Source organism: Belonocnema kinseyi, chromosome 5, assembly GCF_010883055.1.
Source record: "Belonocnema kinseyi isolate 2016_QV_RU_SX_M_011 chromosome 5, B_treatae_v1, whole genome shotgun sequence".
Classification (NCBI taxonomy): Eukaryota; Metazoa; Arthropoda; class Insecta; order Hymenoptera; family Cynipidae; genus Belonocnema; species Belonocnema kinseyi.
In genome coordinates, this window is record NC_046661.1 from 88,865,262 (window position 1) to 88,888,597 (window position 23,336).

General features: G+C 25.8%; 1 protein-coding gene across 1 annotated transcript in view; it reads left to right on the top strand.

Moving 5' to 3' along the window:
• LOC117173768 (tyrosine-protein phosphatase 10D-like) overlaps positions 1 to 20,101 on the top strand; it is a 216,812-nt gene extending 196,711 nt beyond the window's left edge. The window contains exons 15-18 of the mRNA XM_033362409.1: positions 593 to 845; positions 945 to 1,202; positions 5,128 to 5,512; positions 19,789 to 20,101. Coding sequence (XP_033218300.1) covers positions 593 to 845; positions 945 to 1,202; positions 5,128 to 5,512; positions 19,789 to 19,820 — 928 coding nt within the window. The 3' untranslated portion in view covers positions 19,821 to 20,101. The remainder of the gene's footprint in view (positions 1 to 592; positions 846 to 944; positions 1,203 to 5,127; positions 5,513 to 19,788) is intronic.
• The last annotated feature ends 3,235 nt before the right edge of the window (positions 20,102 to 23,336 follow it).

Genomic DNA, 23,336 nt, shown 5'->3' on the forward strand with positions numbered 1-23,336 from the left:
GAATTCCTTACCAATTATAAAAATACTAATTTTTTAAAGAAAAAAATTAGAAAACTAACTTTCAACTGAAAATATGTGGATTTTGGTCATTTATAGACTCGTTTTCTTTAAATTGGTTAGAAATTGCGAAATTTTTTTCCGAAAAAGAAGTTAATTTTTTTCTCTCCTATCCTTTCCAATTTTATCTTTGTGCATCCTCTCTCATTCTTATTTATGGGCTACGAAACTCTGATTAAATTAAATAGCCCTAGCGGACCGCTAGGGTAATTTTTCACCCTTTTCCACATTTATTCACAATTTCATGTAGAAAGCAATCTTTTTATATATTTTTAAAAATGTTAACACATTTATATTTATTTAATTCTATTTAATTATGTCTTAAAAAATTACAAAAGAGTGTTAAATTCTGTAGGAAAAAGATAAATATGCAAATGTGCCCTAGCGGATTGCGTAACCAGAACGGTCATTGTAAGATCACTTTGCGGCCAGGCAATTACGTAACCGTTACGTTTACGCAATCCGCTAGGGAAGAATGATCATAAAATTGAAATCCCTTATAAAATAAATTACAAAAATTCTCCCCCGATTACAGTCGACCGATTCGGGTGGAGAACTTTGCAGAGCATTATCGAATAATGTCAGCGGATTCAGACTTCCGGTTTTCGGAAGAATTTGAAGAGCTCAAATGCGTAGGAAGGGATCAAGCCTGCAGTGCTGCAGATTTGCCCTGCAATCGACCAAAGAATCGCTTTACAAATATTTTACCCTACGACCACAGCAGGTTTAAATTGCAGCCTGTTGATGATGAGGAGGGATCAGATTACATCAACGCTAATTATGTTCCTGTAAGTTTGCTTAAAAATAGAAAAATTAACACAAAAAAAAATTTTTTTCAGTAAGAGCAAGATTCAAGTGAGGCATATTTGCATTAAAAAATTTTTTAGGGTCACAATTCTCCGAGAGAGTTTATAGTCACTCAGGGTCCTCTGCACTCGACAAGAGACGATTTCTGGAGGATGGTGTGGGAGAGCAACAGTCGAGCAATTGTTATGTTGACTCGCTGTATCGAAAAAGGGAGGGAGAAATGCGACCATTATTGGCCGGTTGACACACTTCCGGTCTATTACGGAGACATTTGTGTGACAATTTTAAATGATTCTCATTATCCCGACTGGAGCATCACTGAATTTATGCTCTGTAGGGTGAGTATTTTTTGTGAAAAAAAAAATATATTTTTTAAGACTAAAGGAGCGATGTACATAATTTTGTTGAAATCTCCCTAGCGTAGGAGGTAGATATTTGGTTGAAAAGTTCTGTATGTTGTTAAAACTTTTTCTTTTATGATAGAATATTAATCTTATTGGTGATTAATTCACGTTTCTGGTCGAAAATTCCTTTAAAACTTCAAGATTTGGTTAAAAATTTATGTCTTTTCTTAAAAATTCATCTTTTTGGTTAAAAACTTATTTCTCCGATTAAAATTAGTTTTTTTATTATTATTGAAAGATTATATTTTTTATAGACATTTAATTTTCTTGGCAGATAATTCATATATTTTTGAGGAATATTTGACTTTTTTTGTAGAAAATTCATTTTTTTATTTGAAAATTCAACTATTGGTTTAAAAAATCTTTTGTTTTGTTTTGATGATTCATTGTATTAGATAAAATATGATTACTTTACAAAATTGTTTTTGTGTGTGTGTTTTTTTTTATAGAAAAGTGATCTAATTAGTTGATATTTTCAGTCCTGGTTAAAAATGTATTTCTTTGATTGAAAATTTAACTATTTTGGAAAATTCTTTTTTTTTATGAAAAATTTAACTATACCATTTTTGGCTTAATATTTATTTGCCTGAGTTGAAAATTCTTCTATTTTTTGAAAATTTCTCTTACTCATTTCTGCGATTAAAATTAGTTTTTTTAAATTGAAAAATTCTCTTTTTGATAGACATTTAATCTTCTTTAAAGAAAATTCATATATTTTCTTAGGATTATTTGACTTTTTTTTGTAGAAAACTCATCTTTTGATTTTAAAACGAAACTATTGGTTTTAAAGTTATTTTCTTTTTTTGACCATTCACTGTTTTAGTTAAGATATACTTTCTTTACAAAATTGGTTTTGTGTTTTTTTCTATGGAAACATAATCTCATTATTTGAAATTTTACGTTTTTAGTTAAAAATTTATTTCTTTGATTGAAAATTTAACTATTTTCGGACATTTTTTTTGTTTTCAATGAAAAATTTAATTGTACCATTTTTGATGTAATATTTATTTTATTAAGTTGAAAATTCAGCTAATCTTTTTGGCTAAAAACTCATTTCTCCGATTAAAATTAGTTTTTTTTTTTAAACTTAACTATACGATTTTTGTTTTAATATTTATTTTCTTAAGTTGAGAATTCAGCTTTTTTTTGTTAAAGATTTCTGTATTTTGTTGAAACTTGGTCTTTTATTAAAAATCCATCTTTTTAGATGAAAACTCATTTTTGCGATTTAGTAGAAAATTCATCTTTTGGTTTGAAAATTTAACTCTTGAGTTGAAAATTAATTTTCTTGGTTGATGATTCATCATTTGAAATAAAACTTAATGTCCTTGCTTTAAAAATGCATTAATTTTATTTAAAATTCGTTTTTTTCGTGATTCATCATTTTAGTTGAAATTTTTTTTATTTAACTATCGTGTCGAACTTTTTGTTGTTGTCTTAAATTAATTTTTTTAACTACTAAATATTCATTTTTCTCCGAAGATTGATCTTTTTTAATAGAAGTTTGATCTTCTTGGTTGAAAATTCACAAGTTTGGGCTAAATTGAATTATTTTGTTGAAAATTCGTCTATTAAAATAAAGATTTGACTTTTTTCGTAAAAAAATTCATCTTTTGGGGTAAAAATTCACTTATTGAATAAAAAATTAATTTTTTTCTTGTTTAAAATGAATTTTCCTAACAGAAAATTACACTATTCCATTTTTTAATTGTCTTTGTTTATAGAAGTTATCTCAATAGTACAAGCTTTATCTTTTGGTAAAAAATTCTGTTCTTTGGTTGAAAATTCTGCTATTTTGTTGAAAATTTCTATATTTTGTTGAACCTTTGTCTTTCATAATAGAATAATAATCTTTTTTGTGACTACTTCATATTTTTATTAAAATTTTACTTCATTGGTAGAAATTTTATCTACTAGATTAAAAAAAAAATTTTAATTAAAAATCTTGTTAAAAATGTATGTATTTTATTAAAAATCTATCTTTTTGATTGATAATTCCTTTGAAAATTCAAAATTTGGTTAAAAATCGATGTATTTCGTTAAAAATCCGTCATTTTGGTAGAAGTTTAATCATTTTGTTTAAAATTTTATTTTTATTGTGGAAAATTAATTTTTCTTATTCAGAATTAATTGTTTAAACTAAAAATTTCACTATTCCATTTTTTACCATAGATTCATCTTTATTGATAAACATTTGATCTTCTCGGTTGAAAATTCATTTTTTTTAAGATTCATTATTTCAGTTAAAATTAATTTCTTTGCTTAGAAATTTAAATATTTTGTTGAAAGTTCAAATAGTGGGTTGAAAATGTTTACATTTTTCTGAAACTATCTTTCGTGGTAGAATATTTGTTTTCTTGGGGATTAATTCATATTTTTGGTTGAAAAGTTATTTATTTGTTGAAAAATTGAATTATCACGTTGAAAATCCTTTTAAAAATTAAGAATTTGGTTCAAAATTGATGTATGTTGTTAAAAATCAATCTTTTCGGTAAAAATTAATTTTTTTGTAGAAAATTAATTTCTCCTATTGAAAATTACTTCTTTTAAATTGAAAATTAATTTTTGAACTAAAGTGTTAACTATTTCTTTTTTTGTTGTCATTTGATCTTTTTCTGTTAGACATTTAATCTTTTTGGTTAAAAATTCATCTGTTTGTTTGAAAATTTATCTATTAGGTTAAAAATTATTTTTTTGTTTGAAGATTCAGTATTTGATATAAAACTCAATTTCTTTGCTTAAAAGTCTAACTATTATGTTGAAAATTCTTTTTTTTTAATTGAAAATTAATTTTGTTTAACATTTATCTTTTTAAGTGACTCTTGTTCAAAAAATAATTACTTAAATTTAAATGATACAAAAAAATATTGATCGATTTGGTTAAGTAATAAAATAAAACCTTACAATTTAAAAAAATGCTTTTCTAAATTGTAATGTTTTTCCAATTATCCAATCGACATTGAGTATAAGCCACAACATACTTTCTAAATTTCCGTGACAAACATATTTTTGTGAGAAGGATTTTTTAACAGATAAGTAAATACAAATGCATAAATAAAAATGCGTAAAAAGAAAAAGAAACTGTTGAGTTGCATGTGAAATTGTGAATAATGTAAAAAAAGGTTGAAAATGAGCCCTAGCGGTCTCATTGAACACAATAGTCAGTATATAATTTACGTGGTCCGCTAGGAAAAACTCATCAATTTGGGTGAATGTATAAATATTTTGTTGAAGGTTTAATCATTTGTTTCAAAATTAAGCTATTTTAGTTTTTTTGTCAAACGTTCAACTGCCCCTAGCGGACCTTTTGAATTGAGCGTTTACACAACAGCATGATCGTAAAATGAGCAAAAAATTACCCGTCATGCTCTACGCTAGGGAAATTCTAGACCTCTTCAATGAAACTTTTACACAATTGTATGACTGCGAAGTGAGCACACAATAACTCTTTCGTTTACGTTCTACGCTAGGGAAAATTTAACAATTTGATTTAAAAATACAAATATTTCGTTGAAAATTTAACTTTATTATTCTGAAAAAGAAGTTCTGCAATGACCTTCATATTCTAGATAATAAACCAAATTAGTTTCTTTTCTTCTTCTATTATAAAGGAGATTCAAAGATTTTTTTAATATGAATGAATACAAATACAGAAATAGTAATGTGTGAAAAGAAAAAGAGACTGTTGAGTTCTATTTGAAATGGTGAATAAATGTCAAATGTATAGAATTTTTCCCGAGTGGATTCACTATGCAGTTCACATGTTCCGCTAGGGACAAATTAAACAATTTCATAAAAAATTCAACTATTTCGTCGAAAATTTAATTATTCAAGTTCCTTTTGTTAAAAATATGTTTAGGGAGACTCAAAGAGAGTAATCCAGCACTTCCATTTCACGACGTGGCCAGATTTTGGAGTACCTAGTCCACCTCAAACCCTGGCGAGGTTTGTCCGGGCCTTCCGGGAACGGGTCCGTCCCGATCAGAGGCCAATAGTCGTCCACTGTAGTGCCGGGGTTGGACGAAGTGGTACTTTTATCACCCTGGATAGGATATTACAACAAATTTTAGTTTCGGATTATGTCGACATTTTTGGCATCGTCTGTGCCATGAGAAAAGAGAGAGTTTGGATGGTCCAAACTGAACAGCAATATATTTGCATTCATCAGTGTCTTCTAGCTGTACTGGAGGGTCAGGACACCACTGGACCGCCTCGAGAAATTCACGACAATCAGGGTTTCGAGGGTGAGCATTTTTTTAATATAAAATTTATTTTTTAGTTTGAAAATTTCATGTTGGACTGATGAAAAAAAGTAAATGTTTATTTGCCGTAGCGTCGACTTGGGTAATTATGGATCATTCCACTCTGTATTTTTTTGTATAGGGATTTTTCTGTGTACTAGCATTATCAATTCTTTTTCAACTTCAGAAGAAAATAATTTTTTATACAAATACACATTAATAAATACAAATACTTAAATAAAAATGCATTAAAAGATAAAAACAAGTGCTGAGTTCTATGTAAAATTTTGAATTAATGTGGAAAGGATAAAAATAGGCTCTAGTGATCTCATTCCGCTAGGGAAGAATACATTTTTTTTACATTTTGTGAAAAGTTTAATTTTTTTTGTTGAAAATTTTGATTAAATATTTATTTGTTAATAGTTTTTAAACACTCTAATTCTAGCTTAAGTTAGATTTCGAGTCCAAAAAACAATAAAATAAGTATTATTAGTTTTTGTTAATCATATACATTTAATTATACTAAGATTAAAATTTTTTTTTTAAATTTGAAGATTTCCGATTTTTTACATTTTACAGGATTTCAGAAAATATTTGGAAAAATTTGAGTCAGTTTAAAAGATATATAGGAAGTTTAGAGATCTGAAATAGATTAAGAAATATTTTTTTGGACTAGATTTTTTATAAATTATTAAAAATCTTTAAAATTTAAAAATGTCCTTGCAATCATCTAGATTTTTGAAAAATTTCGAAAAATCATTTCGATTCTTTATAAACTTGAAAATTTTCTTTAAAAATTAATTTAAAAAAATAAATAATCATCGAGTTTAATAAATAATTTTTAAAAGTTTCTTAAATCTCTTGGAACGTTTCAAAATTCTTAAAAAGCTTATACATTTTTTTTCATATTTAAAAAATCTATATTTTGTTCACAATTAAAAAAAAAATGTTCAAGATTTAAATTATTGTTGGAACTTTTCAAAACTTCTAAGCCTTACAAGAATCATTTTAAATAATTTAAACTTTTTATAAAATGCTTAACAAATTTTGCATAAATTCCTGAAGGTTTCAAATATCTTTTAAAATCAGTCGAATTTTTCCAGATAAAAAAAAAGTCCAATACTAAAACAATTACCTTCAATTTAATTTTTCAAAATAAAAAATTCAATTTGTCTAGGAGTCTTAAAAAGGAAATTCATGCACTTGAAATCTTTCAAAAAATTTTAATATATAAAATTATTAAATAAAAAATATTTACATTTTTAGAAACATTCTAAACCTTATAGATATCTTTCTGCATGATTTAAATTTTTCCAAAAATTAAAAAAAAATGCTTACAAATTAAAACTATAACCTCCCAATCTTACAAATTCATTTTTGACAATTTTGAAAATATTTCGAAACGATTTTAAATCTTTCTTTTTTTAATTTTCTTTCGAAATTAACTTTCTAAATACAAAATTTTGCATTCAAATCGGCTATATCTATTTTCTAAATTTTAGGAAATTATTTAAAATGTTTTGAAATCTTTTAAAATTCTGTAACAAGAAAATTTGTTTCATTCTCTCGAAACATTGAAAAATTCTAATTTCTCATATCTCCAAAAATCTTTGTTTTGTTTACGATTTTTTTAGAAAGATTTTAAGTATTTAATTATTTTTGAATTTTTCCAAAAATTTTGAACACTACAAGGATCTTTTCAAATAATTTGGATTTTTCAGTCACATTTTTCAATTTTTTTTTTAATTCCATAAAACTAAGATAATCATCGTCAAATTAATTTCTCAAAATAAAATATATAATTTAAAATTTGAAAAAAATTCTAAACCTTCTAGATATCTTTTAAAATGATTTAAATTTTTTCTAGATTTTCAAAAATCTTTAAAAACTAAAAATATTTTCTTTAAATCTTACAAATTCATTTTTGACAAATTTGAAAATCTTTTGTAATGCTTTTAAATCATTTACATTCTTTTTTTGAAATTCGAGGTAAATATTTGAAATGTTTTAAAATCTTTTTTTCAGTTTGTGTTGAGAAATTTTTTTGATTCTTTTCAAACATTTAAAATTTTTGCATTTATTTCCATATCATCAAAACTCTACATTTTATTTGCAATTTTTTTAAAACTTTTAAATTATTTTAAAATCTTTTCGAAACTTCTAAACCTTTCAAGTATCATTTTAAATCATTTGAATTTTTCAGTGAAATTTTTCCATTTTTTTAATTTTCCAAAACTAAACCAATCATCTTTAAATTAATTTCTGTAAATAAAACAAATATATATTTGCCTAGACATCTTAAAAAAAAATTTCATTCTTTTTAAATAATTCAAAATTCTGAAAAACCTTGTACAATTATTGTCAAAAGCATCTAAAATTTATATTTGGTTAAAAATTTGTTTAAATCTTTTTCAATTTTAAATTTCTTTATTACGCCTATACTATTTAAATATTTGAAAAATATTTTTAAAACTTGTAAACAGTTTGGAAACAGTTTGTAAAGTTTGGAAATCTTTTAAAATGTTTTAAAATATTTTTAAACTTTCTTTCGAAATTAATTTTTTTACATCCAAAATTTTGCTTTAAAATGTTTTACATTAATTTTCTAAATATTAAGGAATCATTTTAAATGTTTTAGCATTATTTTAAATTTTTTATTAAGACAAATTTGTTTGATTCTCTTGAAACGCTTAAAAATTCGAACTTTTTTCCATATCTCTGAAAATTTACATTTTGTTTACAATTTTTTTCAACTATTCAAGTTTTAAATTATTTTTGAATCTTTTCAAAACTTCTAAACATTTCAAGTATCTTTTTAAATTATTTTAATTTTTCAAACGGATTTTTCCATTTTTTTTAATTATCTGTAACTAAAATAATCATCTTCAAATTAATTTCTCAATCTGAAAAAAATTATTTGCCTAGGAGTCTTAAGAAAAAATTTCATTCTCTTGAATTCTTTAAAAATTCGGAACAATCTTCTCAAATTATTGCCAAATTAATCAAAAATTTATATTTTGTTATAGATTTTTTAATATCTTTTTACATTTGAAATTAATTTATTATGACTGTTATTTGAATTTTTCTTCTAATATTCTAAAAACTTCTAAACCTTCTAGATATTTTGTAAAGTGATTTGAATTCTTCCTAAGTTTTCAAAAAATTCTTAAACGTTAAATATATTTCCTTCAAATCTTATAAATTCATATTTGAAAATTTTGAAAATCTTTTAAATCTTTTTAAATATAATTTCAAAATTAATTTTTCAAAATACAAAATTTTGCTTTTAAATCATTTACATTCTTTCTCGAAATTTGAGAAAATCATTGGAAATGTTTTGAAATCTTTTTCAATTTTGTGTTAAGAAACTTTTTTTTATTCTTTTGAAAGATTTAAACATTCTAACTTTTTTCTATATCCAAAAATCTACATTTTGTTTACTACTTTTTTTTAATTTTTCAGTTTTAAACTATTTTTTAATCTTTTAAAAATGTTTAAATCTTGTAAATATCTTTTCAAGTTGTTTTATTTTTTAAGTCGAATTTTTTTAATTTTCCTGAACTAAAGAAATCATATCATAATTAATTTCTCGAAATAAAAAATTTAATTAAATTTAATTTAATTATTAAAAATATTGCCATAAAATCTCAAAAATACATTTTTAACAATTTTGGAATATTTTTTTAATGTTTTTAAATCTCTTGAAATTTTCTTTCGAAATCAATTTCTTTAATAGAGAATTTTGATTAAAAATCGCCTGCATTCTTTTTCAGAATTTTATAAAATCGTGTGAAATGTTTTTAAATATTTGTTAATTTTATATCAAGAAAGTTTTTTTTAATTCCTTGATACATTAAAAACTTCTAAATTTTTGTTCCACTTTAAAATAATTTCTTCTTTCTAAAAAATGTTAACATCCTCTAAAACTAAAAGGAATTGTTTTCAAGTCTTTCGGATTCTTTTTGAAATATTTTTAAATCTTCAAAATTGTAAATTAATACATAAAATTAAAACGTAAATCATACTGAGTATAATTTCCCAATTAAAAAAAAACCTTTTAATGATTAGACTCATTTATAAATAAATTTTATCATGAAATAAAATTATTTGAACATTTTTATTCATAAAATTGACTTCGCAGAAAATTCCGAATCTTTATCAATATATAAACAATCTAAATTTTGTTTATAGAATGTTTAAAAAGCCTCATTAAAGAAATCCATAATCACCCAGGTTGAAGATAGTTGAGTCACTGAGATATTTCACCAAATTAAAGAAAAAATTTGATGAGTATTTCCTTTTTTCTGACCCGAATTTTTATTTTGTTTTAATTAACAAATTTAATCAGAAGTATTTATTCCAACGGGTCCAATATTGTAATTAATATCTGTGTCTCCTCGTATATAATTCAAACACTAATACACAACATTTTAATAATTGGTGATGGCTAAATAAGGTGGAAGTGCAATTTTGCTTTTTATGTTTACCCTCCTTTACCAAAGTTGGACGGAAAATTAACATTGATAAAAAATACCCAGTAAGGTGAACTTCTTCACAAACTCCCTAGCGTTGCGCTAGGAATATTTTTTGTGGGTTTGCAAAAAATAAAAATTTCAAGTTGGCTACAGTTAAGAAAAAAACTTGAAAATCAGGAGAAAATCAGGGAATTTTTGCGGCCAGGGAAAACTAGAGAAAAATCAGGGATTTTGACAAAAAAAATGAAAAGTCAGGGAATCTCTGTAAGAAGAAATTTAAGTAAGCGTCAAGAATAATCAGGGCTGCCACACAGTCACTATTAGTGACTTTTTTCTAAAATGAAAATATGGTTGGGTATTTCTTAAAATTTTAAATATTTCAAGGGATTTCAGGAAATGTGCAATAGATCTAAAGAAATTAAAGGGATTTTAAAAGATTTTAAAGGTCTTAGGACGTTTATAAAAATGCCAAGGAATTTTCTAGACCTTTAAAAATTTCAAGGCTTTTCAAAATACTTCGTAAGATCTAATTAGATTTGCAAGATTTTAGTATTTGAAAATATTTTAAAACTTATTTCTTTCAATAGATTTCAATAATTTGAAAGGGTTTGAAAAGATTTTAGGACATTTATAAAAGTCCCAAGGAATTCTCTAGAGTTTTAGAAATCTAAAAGTTTTTCAAAAAATTTCGGAATATTTCAATGAATGTTCAATATTTTATAGTATTTTAAAAGATTTAAGGAAATTTTAAGTAGATTTTAGTAATTGGAAAGGATTTAAAAAGATTTTAGAGCATTTATAAAAATCCCAAGGAATCGGCTAGAGCTTTAAAAATTTCAAAGTTTTTCAAAAGATTTCGTAAGATTTAATTGAATTTGCAAGATTTTAGTATTTTAAAAGATTTTAAAATTTATTTTTTAATAGATTTTAGTAATTTAAAAGGATTTATAAAGCTTTTATGGCATTTATGAAAATTCCAAGGAATTTTCAAGAGCTTTAAATTTTTCAAAAGATTTCTTAAGATTTAATTAAATTTGCAAGATCTTACTAATTTAAAAGATTTAAAATTTTATTTTTTTAATAGATTTCAATAATTTGAAAATATTTAAAAAGATTTTAGGGAATATAAAAAAATTCCAAGGAATTTTCTAGAGCTTTAAAAATGTCAATGTTTTTCAAAAGATTTCGTAATTTAATTGAATTTGCAAGATTTTAGTATTTTAAAAGATTCAAACATTTTTGAAATAATTCTCAATAATTTGGAAGGATTTAAAAATATTTTAGGGCATTTATAAAAATTCCAAGGAATTTTATACAGCTTTAAAAGTCTTAAGGGTTTTAAAAAAATATCAAAATATTGTACTGGACTCAAATGTTTTATAGTATAAAAGAACTTCGGAAATTTTTAATAGATTTCAATAATTGGAAAGAATTTAAAAAGATTTTAGAGCATTTATACAAATTCCAAGGAATTTGCTAGAGCTTTCAAAAAATTTCAAAGTTTCTCAAAAGATTTCGAAAGATTTCACTGAATTCGTAATATTTTATAGTATTTTAAAAGATTTTGAATCATATTTTTTTACTCGATTTTAATAATTTGAATAGATTTTAAAAGATTTAGAGCACTTATAAAAATTGTAAGTAATTTTCTCGGGCTTCAAAAATGTTTAGGTTTTTCAAAAGATTTCGAAAGATTTAATTGAATTTGCAAGATTTTAGTATTTTAAAGGATCAAAAGTTTAAAAATAGATTTGTATACTTTGAAAGGGTTTAAAAACATTTTAGGACATTTATAAACATTCCAAGGAATTTTCTAGAGCTTTAAAAATCTTGAAGTTTTTCAAAAAATTTCGGTATATTTCAATGAATTTTCAATATTTTATAGTATTTTAAGAGATTTTAGGAAATTTTCAATAGATTTTAATAATTGAAAAGGATTCCAAAGGATTTTAGAGCATTTATAAAAATCCCAAGGAATTTTCTATAGCTTTAAAAATTTCAAAGTTTTTCAAAAGATTTCGTAATATTCAATTAAATTTGCAAGATTTTAGTATTTTAAAAATCTTAAAACTTCGTTTTTCAATTGATTTGAATAATTTAAAAGGATTTAAAAATATTTTAGGGCATTTATAAAAATTCCTAGGAATTTTCAATAGCTTTAAAAATGTCAAGATTTTCGAAAAGAATTTGTGAGATTTAATTGAATTTTCAAGATTTTAGTATTTTTAAAGATTTAAAAAATTTTTAAATAGATTTGAATATTTTGAAAGGATTTAAAAAGATTTTAGGGCACTTATAAAAATTCCAACGAATTTTCTAGAGCTTTAAAAATTTTAAGGTTTTTCAAAAAATTGCGAAATATTTCATTTAATTTTTAATTGTTTATAGTATTTTTAAATATTTAAAGAAATTTTTAAAGCATTTTAATAATTAGTAAGGGTTTAAAAAGATTTTAGGGCATTTATAAAAATTCTAAGGAATTTTCTAGGGCTTTAAAAATTTCAAGGTTTCCAAAATATTTCGTAAGATTTAATTAAACTTGCAAGATTTTAGTATTTAAAAAATTTTTAATTTTATTTCTTAATAGATTTTAATAATTTGAAAGGTTTTTAAAAAGTTTTTAATGCATTTATGAAAATTTCTAGGAGTTTTCTAGAGCTTTACAAATTTCAAGATTTTTCAAAAATGTCGGAAGATTTCACTGAATTTGCAATATTTCAGTATTTTTAAAGATTTTAATAAATTTGTAATAGATTTGAATAATTTGAAAGAATTTAAAAATATTCTAGGGCATTCATAAAAATTAGAAGAAATTTTCTAAAGCTTTAATATTTCAAGATTTCTCAAAAGATTGTCCTGAATTTGCAATATTTTAAATTATTTTGAATGATTTTAAGAAATTTTTTTTATCGATATCAACAATTAATTTGAAAATAGTTAAAATTTTTTTAGGATACTTATACAAATTTTAATGAATTGTCTAGAGCTTTACAATTTTTAAGGGATTTTAAAAGATTTAAAAGTATTTTGAAGCATGTCAAATATATTTGGGAAATTTTAATATAATTTAATAGTTTGAGATGATATCAAAGGATTTCAAAAATTTCTGGGTATCTTCAGAAATTCCAAGAATTTTCTAGAGCTTGAAAATATTTCAAGGGATTTGAAAGAGCTTTTAAAAGTTTCAAGGAATCTTAAATAATTTATTCACGAGAAGTAAGAAATCTCGTAGAGTTTTAAAGATTTGAAGAGATTTTCTAATATTTTTGTGCAATTCATTTTAATTTATTTGAAATTCATCCTGAATTATTATTAATTTATCCTGAATTCGCGGGAAATCTTTGGAATTTTCTTGAATGTGTCAAGTTTGCCAAAATCTACTCAATTAAATGGATTTTTTTAATTTTTGAAAGTTTTTATTTAATTTATCATGACGGTTTTTAAACTCACCTTGAATTCTCAGGAATTTAATGAAATTTTTATTAATGTTTCTAAAGTCATCATAAATTCACCGAATTCAATTAATTTTTTCCATATTTTTCAATTGTTTAAAAAAAATCTTTATTTTTTTTTAATTTGCCTTACATTTTTATAAATTTAAAGAAACTTTTCTTATTTTTCTCAAATTCCGCTAAATTAGTTCCAATTTAACGAATTCAACGGAATTTTTGTAATTTTTAAAAGTTTTTTGCAATTTATTTTGATTTTTGTTAGTTAAACTCTTATTGTTTAAAGTCCAATAAATTTATCTTGAATTTGTTAAAACTCACCTGGAATTATTATAAATTTTATCGATTTTTTTGGTTTTTAAAATTAGTCACTGTTGGTTTCTTCTTTTTTTTTCAAGTAATTTAAGCTATGGCAGTCCTATAAAATAATAAAATAAAATTTTATTAAAAATTGTGTGATTCCACCCTAGCGGAACGTGTGAACGTAATGGTAACGCAATATTGGTTGGTCGTAAAGGGACCACATAGTGACCGTTTTGTTCAGTGAACTCGCTGGATCGTATTTTCATCCTTTTTTACAAATTTGTTCACAATTTCACATAGAACCTAAAACTTTTTTTATCTCTTAACTCATTTATATTTATTTAATATTTTGTACGTGTAAAAAGTAAAAACTTAAAAGCACATCTTAGAATTTTAAAATTTTTATCACATGAATAAATACAAATAAATAAATATAAATGTGCAAAAAGACCGAAAAAATGTTGAGTTCTGTGTGAAAATTTGGAATAAATGTGAAAAAATATTTAAATACGGTCTCGAAGGCCCGCTGAACGGAACGGTCAGTTTACGGTCGGGCAATTGTATAACCGTACTTTTCGCGCGTTCCGCTAGGGTATTTATGAAACATTCTAAATTGAAAGTGTTACAAGATTATAATTTTTTGATGTGAATGTTCATAAAATAAAAAATCAGGGAATTTTCCAAACGAAGGTTTGAGGATCCTGCATTTGTAGTCAGAAGTTATTTAAATCTTAAAAAAGTTGTAGATTAATTAAAAATAAAATTATAATTTCGGAAAAATAAGGAAATAGATGAGAATATTTTTGCAACATTTCGCCCTTTTAATTCAGGAAAGAATCGAAGTTCAGTCGAAAATGCAAAGAATCCGGCCGATGATGAAAAGGAGAGGTGACCTTCGAACTCTGAAAACGACTCCGATGGTAATATAGTGCCGCTTCCTTCCCGTGCACGATACTCATGATTGCTTAGAATATACATAACATTTGTATATCTCGATTTTAAATTTTTCTCAAATTCGCATAGATGCATGCGGTACTGATTATTTATGCCTGCAAGTGCCAATGCCTTTGCTGGACTGTAAATTGGGGCAAAGCGGCGCATGCGGGGAAAGCGGCGCAATCTTGATTCTACATTTCTTAATGCAATATTTGCTTTTTTTTGGTTAAAAAATATAGAGGCTTATTACTAACAATTGTCGAAATTAAACTGCAAAATCTAGAATCCCTAGCGGAATTCTCGAATGGAATGGTTACGCATTTGCTTGGCCGTGTAGTGAGTGTCCACAGGGTCCGCTAGGGAATGTTTGCAACTTTTTTTAAAATTTATTAAAAATTTCACATGCAACTAAACACTCTTTTTATATTTTTACACATTTATATTTACTTGTGTTAAAACTTAAAAATTAAAAACTGTGCAGCAACCCAACAGATTTTTATTGTTATTTTTAACATATGAATAAATACAATTGATTAAATATAAATGTAAAAAAGCTAAAAAGAGTAATATGTTCTATGCGAAATTTGGAATAAATGTGAAAAAGAATTAAACTAGGCCCTAGCGGTCGGATAGGGATAAAGTAATATAGCTTTTTCAATCCAGATTTAAAGATGCACCACTTTTCCCACATATAATACAGTTAGCCCCAGTTTACGATGTTCTATTTGAGATAATTGGAAATAAATCATTGAATTATTTATATAGGAATTTATCAGGTGAAAAGTAAAATTTACAGAATCCTATTTATTAATTTATTTATTCATTCAATACATTTTTATTACGACATTTTTTGTTGATATTAAAAATTGATATTCGAAAGAAACAAAAAATGTTGTGGTTAAATTCCAAAGAAGAAGAAACAAATTTTAAATAGTTTGATTTTTTAATTTGAAAATTCATAATTCGCAAAAATAAGAAGACCATTTTTTTTAAAGTCAAGTATCGAACTTTATAATAAAATTATAAGTTCGGCATATAGAACTTAACAAAAATGCAATTGACTAAATTGAGAAATATGCTTAATTATGGCAAATTGTATTTCATTAGATTTTTTTATCAAATTTTTTTTACCCGGTTTTTGAATTTTTAAATTCGCGCAGCTTTTTATCATGAATCACTATAAGAAATTCGAAAAAATGGTACATAATAGATTTTTATGAAAATTTAATTAATTCCACTTAAAAACAACAGTTTGAAGATTTAAAAAATTTAAAAAGTTTGTGTTTTATACATTTTTAGAAAATTGAAACTTTTACACAAATTTCATTCTTAGTTCTAATTTTTTATTTTTGTGCAATAGTAATTCCGAAACTGAATAGAAGGCATGAAACGATTACATTTTTTTGTTAACTTTTTCAAATGCCAAAATACTTTTTTTGCTCGGCTCAAAGGATTCGATTTGTTGCAGCTTTTTCACTTTGTTTTCAAATTTATTTAATCTTTATTATATTTTTTATAATTATTGTAAACGAAAATTGGTTCATCGCTTTAAAATCTAAATTATAACTTACAAATCTGTTTAAAAACTAAATTTGCAACATTGCATGAAGTTTAATAATTTTTTGTAGTATAGAAGAAACTTTTAATCTTTGTGTAAATATAGAATTTCTTTATGATTTTATAAGAATTTAGGTAAAAGTATATTCTATTATTTTATTGCATTTTCGATAAAATTTGATAGAATTGAATATTTATTGCAGGGCTGTTATATAGGAAAATTTTCTAAGGTGGAAAAATCAAGAAAATAGGTTTTGTATAAAAATCCTAGATGAGTCAACTTATTAATTAAAAAAAAAAAACAATAGAAAAAAGGATATGAAAAAAATTAATAATATTTTACAAAATAGCAATTTTCAATTATTCCATTTTGAATGCTTCAAATTAAAAATTAATTGTTTAATTTTTAACATTTTAAAATTCAGATTGTTTAAATTTTAAATCAAATACTTTTTTATATATATTTTCATTCTCACTAATTAAATTTTAAAGATTTTGAATTGAAAATGGTTGAATTTAAAGTAAATTTAATTTTCAATCATTCAATTTAAAACGCTTTAAATTAAAAGTAATTCTCTAGTTTTAAACATTTTTTATTTCAAATTGCTTCACTTCTTAACCATTGTCGATATTTTTTAATTAATGCTTTTAATTTAAAATTGTTCCATTTTTTTTAAATTTTGAATATTGTTTAATTTTTAAGGTTTTGTTATTATTTTTTTGAATTGCAGAAGCATTGTCAATTCTTTGCTCATTTTTTCTGTTAAAACCACTTTAGAAGCACATTTTTTAAGGCGAGTATATTAAGGAAATTTATTGGATATCAAAATCCTGGATAAGTAAACTTATTATTAAAAAAATAAAATGAAAAAGAAGTAAAATTGATTCATATTTTTCAAACTAGCAATTTGCAATGATTCAATTTCGAGCGCTTATAATTAAAAATAATTTTTTAGTTTTAAACATGTTCAAGTTCTGATTATATAGATACATTTAAGAAAGGTTTACAATTTCTTAATCTAAAATGCACCTGTACGGCAGGGGCCGTGCCACCTGCCTGCACTAACCTCTCCTCACTTGCCCACGCTCATTTCTCCTTATATTCCCCTCATATATACTCCAACTTCGCTAACGTCGATTTCCCCACACTTGCGATTCCTTCACTTCGAATCACTTGCTCTACTCTCAATTTTCCTCACTTTCCCTGCTCTCTCTACTATCCCTCCGCATACTTTCTCTACTCCCCTCGTCCTCATTCATTTCCCTCAATTGACACCGCCTTTTTTCTAACTAATTTATTCTATTTCTCCTATCTCCCTTGCCTCATTCTTATATTTAATTTCTCTTCCCCCACTTCCCCATCGCTCATTTTCTCCTAAATCCCTATGACTCATTTACCCTTAGTTTCCCTTGCTACATTTATTCTGCTTTCTCTCTCCTAATTCTCTCTACTTCCTCATCCCTTATTTCCCATTACGTACCTTTATACATTCCTCTACTTTCCCCACTTGAATTTTTCCAAACTTTTCCTTCCCGTACTTTCTCTCATTTCCCGTAACCTCACTTCCAATCATTTTCCCTACTTCCCCCTCACTTCCTCCACACCCTTCCTCTTGTTTCTTTTCCACTTATCCTACTTGTTCTACTTCCCCTCCCTTATTCCCTTATTCAACCTCTCTTCTTCTATTTCTTCTACCCTCATTTCTTCTTACTTTGCTTTCCCTCATTTTTCCTTAGTGCTCTTTGACTAATTACTCCAACTTACCCTATCCTCATTACCACTACTTCCCCCCTTCTCGTTTCCAATTACGTACCCTCATAAATTTCCATACTTCCCCCACCCAAGTTTTTCCAAAATTTCCCTTCCCGCAATTTTCCGATTTCCCCTACCCTTACTTTCTCTTACTTTCCTTACTTTCCCTGCTGACGTTCTCCTAATGTCCTCTTTTTCCTGTTTCCCATTTCCCTCGGATCCTTATTTCTCCTCTGTTTATCGTACTTCTTCTGCTTCCACTTCTCCATTTTCTTATTTAACTATCCTTCTTCTACTTCTCCTTCCCTTATTTTTTCTTACTTTCCTACTTCTCATTTTCCCACAATACTCCTCGCCTCTTTTTTCATACTATCCCTTCTTTCATTTCCCTATCTGTTCCTTTCTTTCCTTCCCCTCATTTCCCGCTACTGACCCTTGCTAAATTTCCCGTACTTCCCCCCTCTCATTTTCCTCACTTTCTCACACCTTGTATCCCCTTACTTAACCTCATAATTTTCCCTACTTCCCCAACACAAATTTCTTCACACTTCCCCTTCCTGCACTTTACCTAACTTTACTTACCCTCATTTTCCCTCACTTCGTCTACTACTTGTCCTATCCATTCCCTCGGTTCTCTCTCCCTATTTGCCTCACCGCCCCTTCTTTCCTCAATAATCCTACTTTTTTAACTTCCCCTCTCCCGTTCCCTCATTTAACCTCTCTTCCCCTGCTTACTCTTGTTTCACTTCCCCTATTTTTCAACCCCATTTTTCCCCATACCTCACATACTAAATTTCCCTAGTTTCCCAACCTAAATTACTCACTCTTCCGATTCCCACATTTCATCTCACTTCCCTTCACTCTCCCTACTCCTCCTCTCCTCACTTTTTCTACTCCACATTCCCCTTATTTTCCTAATTTTCCCTCCCCCTATTTTCCCTTAACTTATTGTAAGTCCTTCACCTCATTCCATCATTCCATCATTTAACCTCTCTTCCTCTACTTCCCCTCCAGTCATTTCCCTAACTTCCCCAAACCAAACTTTTTTCCCCGCCCTTTGTCTCATTTCCCCTACCTCCACTTTCTCCCACTTTACCTATTTCCCCTACCCTAACTTCGTCTAACCTCCCTCTTATTTCTCCTCTTGTTTTACCTTCTAATTTTTTCTATCCTCTTAACCCCAATCTTCCCACTCTTCCTTTCCCGCAATTCGCCTCACTTTTTCTGCCCTCACTTCCCCTTACTTTCCCTTCAGTCACTTCCTCTACTCCGCCTCCTCTTATTTCATCGTCTGCCATGATCCCTCACCCCCCCCCCCCCCCCCCCCCCCCCCCCCCTCCATCCCTCTCACATATACTGCTTCTTCCACTTTTCCTTTCCCATTCCCAAATTTTACCAGTCTTCTCCTACTTGTCCTTCTAACATTTGCTCTTACTGCCCCTTACCTCATTTCTCCGACTTCTGCTCTCTTACTATTCCTCCCCTCAGTTCACCTCCTTGAAAAAAAGTATGAAAGATGCAAAATTTACCAAAAATATAATGGTATCTGCCCGGTGCTACGAAACCCGAGAAAAGAAAGAAAAAAACTGCAAAGGATAACAAATTCATTGATATTCTTAAAACTAGTAATTGTGAATTACTGTTTTAAAAAAGGGGTTCGAAATTCTAAAAAATGGACTGAAAAATGTTGAGTTGCGTGAATTTGGAAATTATATAGCAAGCCTTGCATTGTGTTATGAAGCATGAAATTTAGAATTTAAAATCACATTTCGCAGATCATTCATTCAAGTTTTTTTCCTTTTGCAGATGACGAGGGAATTGCTGAGTCAGGGATGTGATCACCTGGAAACTGAATTAATTCAGCGAACAAAAATTTAATCTCGATTTCAAACGAGAAAATGGCAGCAGGAACGAAGGCTGAAAAGGTGGCACTGGCAGGATTTGTAAAGGAAAAAAGAGGAAATGTAAAAGAAGAAAGAAAAGAAAGGAAAGATGAAATTTGAAAGATGAGAGAAGACAGAAGAAATGAGAAGATAAAGTTACATACCGAAAGAAGAGGAAAGTTTTGGAAGAAGATTAAATGCTCCCGAGAATAGGAAAACCTCTAAAGACAGAGAAATCGTTAAAAGAAAAGACACAGATAATAAATCTGGATGCATGAAACTAAGGTCCCTAAAGTGAAAATAAGAGCTAATTTTTCAGCAGAAGAGAGCCACACATTTAAAAATATTCCATTGGTTTGTCACCGTTGATCTCAAAGCCTCTGGAGATCCATCGATCAATCTTTGGTGGCGACCATCCGTCCAAAAGCCGTATTAGACGCGCCAAAAAACGATTTTTTTATCGTTTCCCTAGAATCTCTACGTATGATCGATATTCTTTCTTAAGTTAGAAAAAAACGAGTCAGTGGGAACAAGAAACCCTAGCGGAACGCATGAACCTAATGTTCCGTTAGGGCACATTTTCATCCTTTTTCATATTTATCTTTTTCGTGTAGAACTCAAAACACATTTCACATTGAACACATAAAAAATACAAATAGAAAAATAAAATAAGTATAAATGTGTATGCAGATGAAGAGAATTTTGAGTATTTTAATGGAAATGTGAAAAAATTTTGAAAGGATGAAAATATGCCCTAGCGTGCCCAGTCCGCTAGGGAACTCGCATCTTCATAGAAGCCATAAACATATCAACCCCTCAATGGATTCTTAAAAAAATTTAGTTTCCATTTTTAATAATTGAGTTTTATAAAGTCCTTTTTAAACATATTTAATTTTTCTCTGCGAAAATCCTTTTTCTAGAAAATCTTGGTCAATACATTTGACATAAATCTTCTAGAATTTGAAACTATTTTAATTTTTGATAAATTAATTTTACGAGAATCTTCAAACAGAATTTAAAAAGTTTCAAAAGATTTCCAATATTGCGAAAAAGAATCTAGACAACTCAAAGTTTTTTAATTTTGTAGGATTTACGAAAATTTGAAGAAAACTTTAATTTATTTTAAAAGGAATTTTGAAGTTTTAGAAGTTGTGAAAATATTTTATGAAAAATTCGAGTAAGTTTAAGAAATATTTTGAAATTTTAAGAAGATTTAAAAAATAATTTGAAATTCGAAATATATAATATATATAATATAATATTTCAAAAAACTACTGCTAAGAAATTTTTTAAAAAATTCCCCAATTGTCAAATAACAAAAAAACAAAACAAAATCTGGAAGGTTTTAAAAAAATCGTTTTAATTTTGCAAAGCAAACATAAAATTAGGAGAAATTAGTTTGATTTTAAAGATTTTTAAAGGATATAAGTTTTGAACATATTAAAAAATAATTAAAAATCTGTAAATGCTTCCAAAATTTGTAAACAAAATTTCGACCTAAGAACATTTTGAAAAACATTTTGAAGCTTTTGAAGAATTTTTAAACGTTTCAAAAAAAAAAAAAAATCTTAAGGCTCAGTCATTTTGGGAAATGAATTTTTAAATAAAATCGAAAAATATTTTTAAATCATGCAGTTCGGCAAATTTGCAAAATTTTAGAAAAAATCCGAAGAAGTTGAAGACATATTTTAAAGTTTTGAAAAGATTAAATAATAATTTTAAACTTTTGTAAAAATTTCAAAACAGTTGAAAGAAATTTTCTTTTTTTGTTTTTCGAAAAAGAAGCTTTTTCAGAATTTGAAAGTAAATTCTAATAATGATTTTTATTTTGAAAAATTGATTTTAAGACACTATTGCAAAAATTTTCAAAATTTAAAAAAAAATCTGGAAGATTTTAAAGCGGCTGTTTTAATTTTGCAAATCTGAAAAAAGGCTAGGAAAAATTCGAGGAATTTCAAAAGATATTTAGAAGATTCAGAAGTTTTGAAAAGATTAATTAATAGTTTAAGATTTAAAAAGACATTTCAATACATTAATACATTTCACATACATTTTCTAGAACCTTATTTCATGATAAAAATGGTTTCTAAATGTTTTTAAAAAACTTTTAATAAAAAGAAAAACTTTTTAAGAATTTAAAATAATTTTTTAATTTGACAAATTAATTTTACGAAAATCTTTAAACAAGATTCAAAAAGTTTCAAATAATTTTTAAAATTGCGAAAAAGAATTGAGATAATTTTAAGTTTTTTTTTCTAATTTTGTAGGATTTACAAATTCGAGCAATTTTGGAAAAAAATTTCAAATTTTAAGAAGATTAAAAAATAATTTCAAATTGGAAATATATGAAAAATTTTTTAAAGAGAATGTAGATTTTAAAGAATTCGAAAACAAATTTAGACATTTTTTTTTAAATTTTGTAAGGTTTTAAAGGCAATCACAAAAATTTCCTTAAATAATTGGATATATTTAAATAATGATTTTTTATTTTGAAAAATTACTTCTAAAAGATTTTTTTTCAAAAAGAATAGAAGTTGTGAAGAGCTTAAAAAATAATTAAAAATCTGAAAACGTTTTTAAAATCTGTATACAAAATTTCGACTAAAATTTTTGAAAAGTTCTGGAAATATTAATAAATAGTTTAAAATGCAAAATGCCTTTAAAAAATTTTTGAAATCTTTTTAAAAATTTCTAAGAGTTTCAAGAGAATAGAATAATTTTTCTAAGACTTGAAGCAAAATTTGAGATGTTTAATAAGAAAATTTAATAAAATTTAAATATTTAAATATTCGGAAAAAAATTGGAACCTTCTTAAGAATTTTAAGAGATTATTGAAAACCCCGAAAAATAAAATTTCCGGCACTGTAAAATTTCTGACAAAAATTCGAAATAGAAAATTACCGAAACTATAAATCTGCCGAAATATAAGAAAAAAATTAAAATTACTTATTTATTTAAAATACAATAATAAAATATTTCGAACCAAGAGAATTTTATTCTAAATGTTTGATGCTTATCAAAAAAGTACATTTTAAATTAAAAAAAAACAAAATTAAAAAATAAATAAAATATTTAACAAATAATGTTATATGATCAAAATATTTCATTATTGTTTTTTAAATAAATAAATTAGATTTATACAAAACCATTTTGTAACTGTTCAAATTCGGTTATTTTTTGAGAATTTTACCATTCCGGGATTTCCAAATTTGGGTTTTTTAAAATATTTTTCCGGGATATTTGAATCGCCCGAATTTTGAAAGGATAAACTTTAAAATAAAATAATAAAAATAATTTTTTTCTCATATTCCTAAATAAATTTAAATAATTACTTTTTTTTTTGAAAATTTAATTTCAATAAAATATTTTTCAAATCTTAAAAAATCAATCTGGAATATTTTAGGACAACTGATTTAATTTTGAAAAATTTAGAAGAAATTTTAGGTTTAAAAATTTCAGAAGAATTAAAAA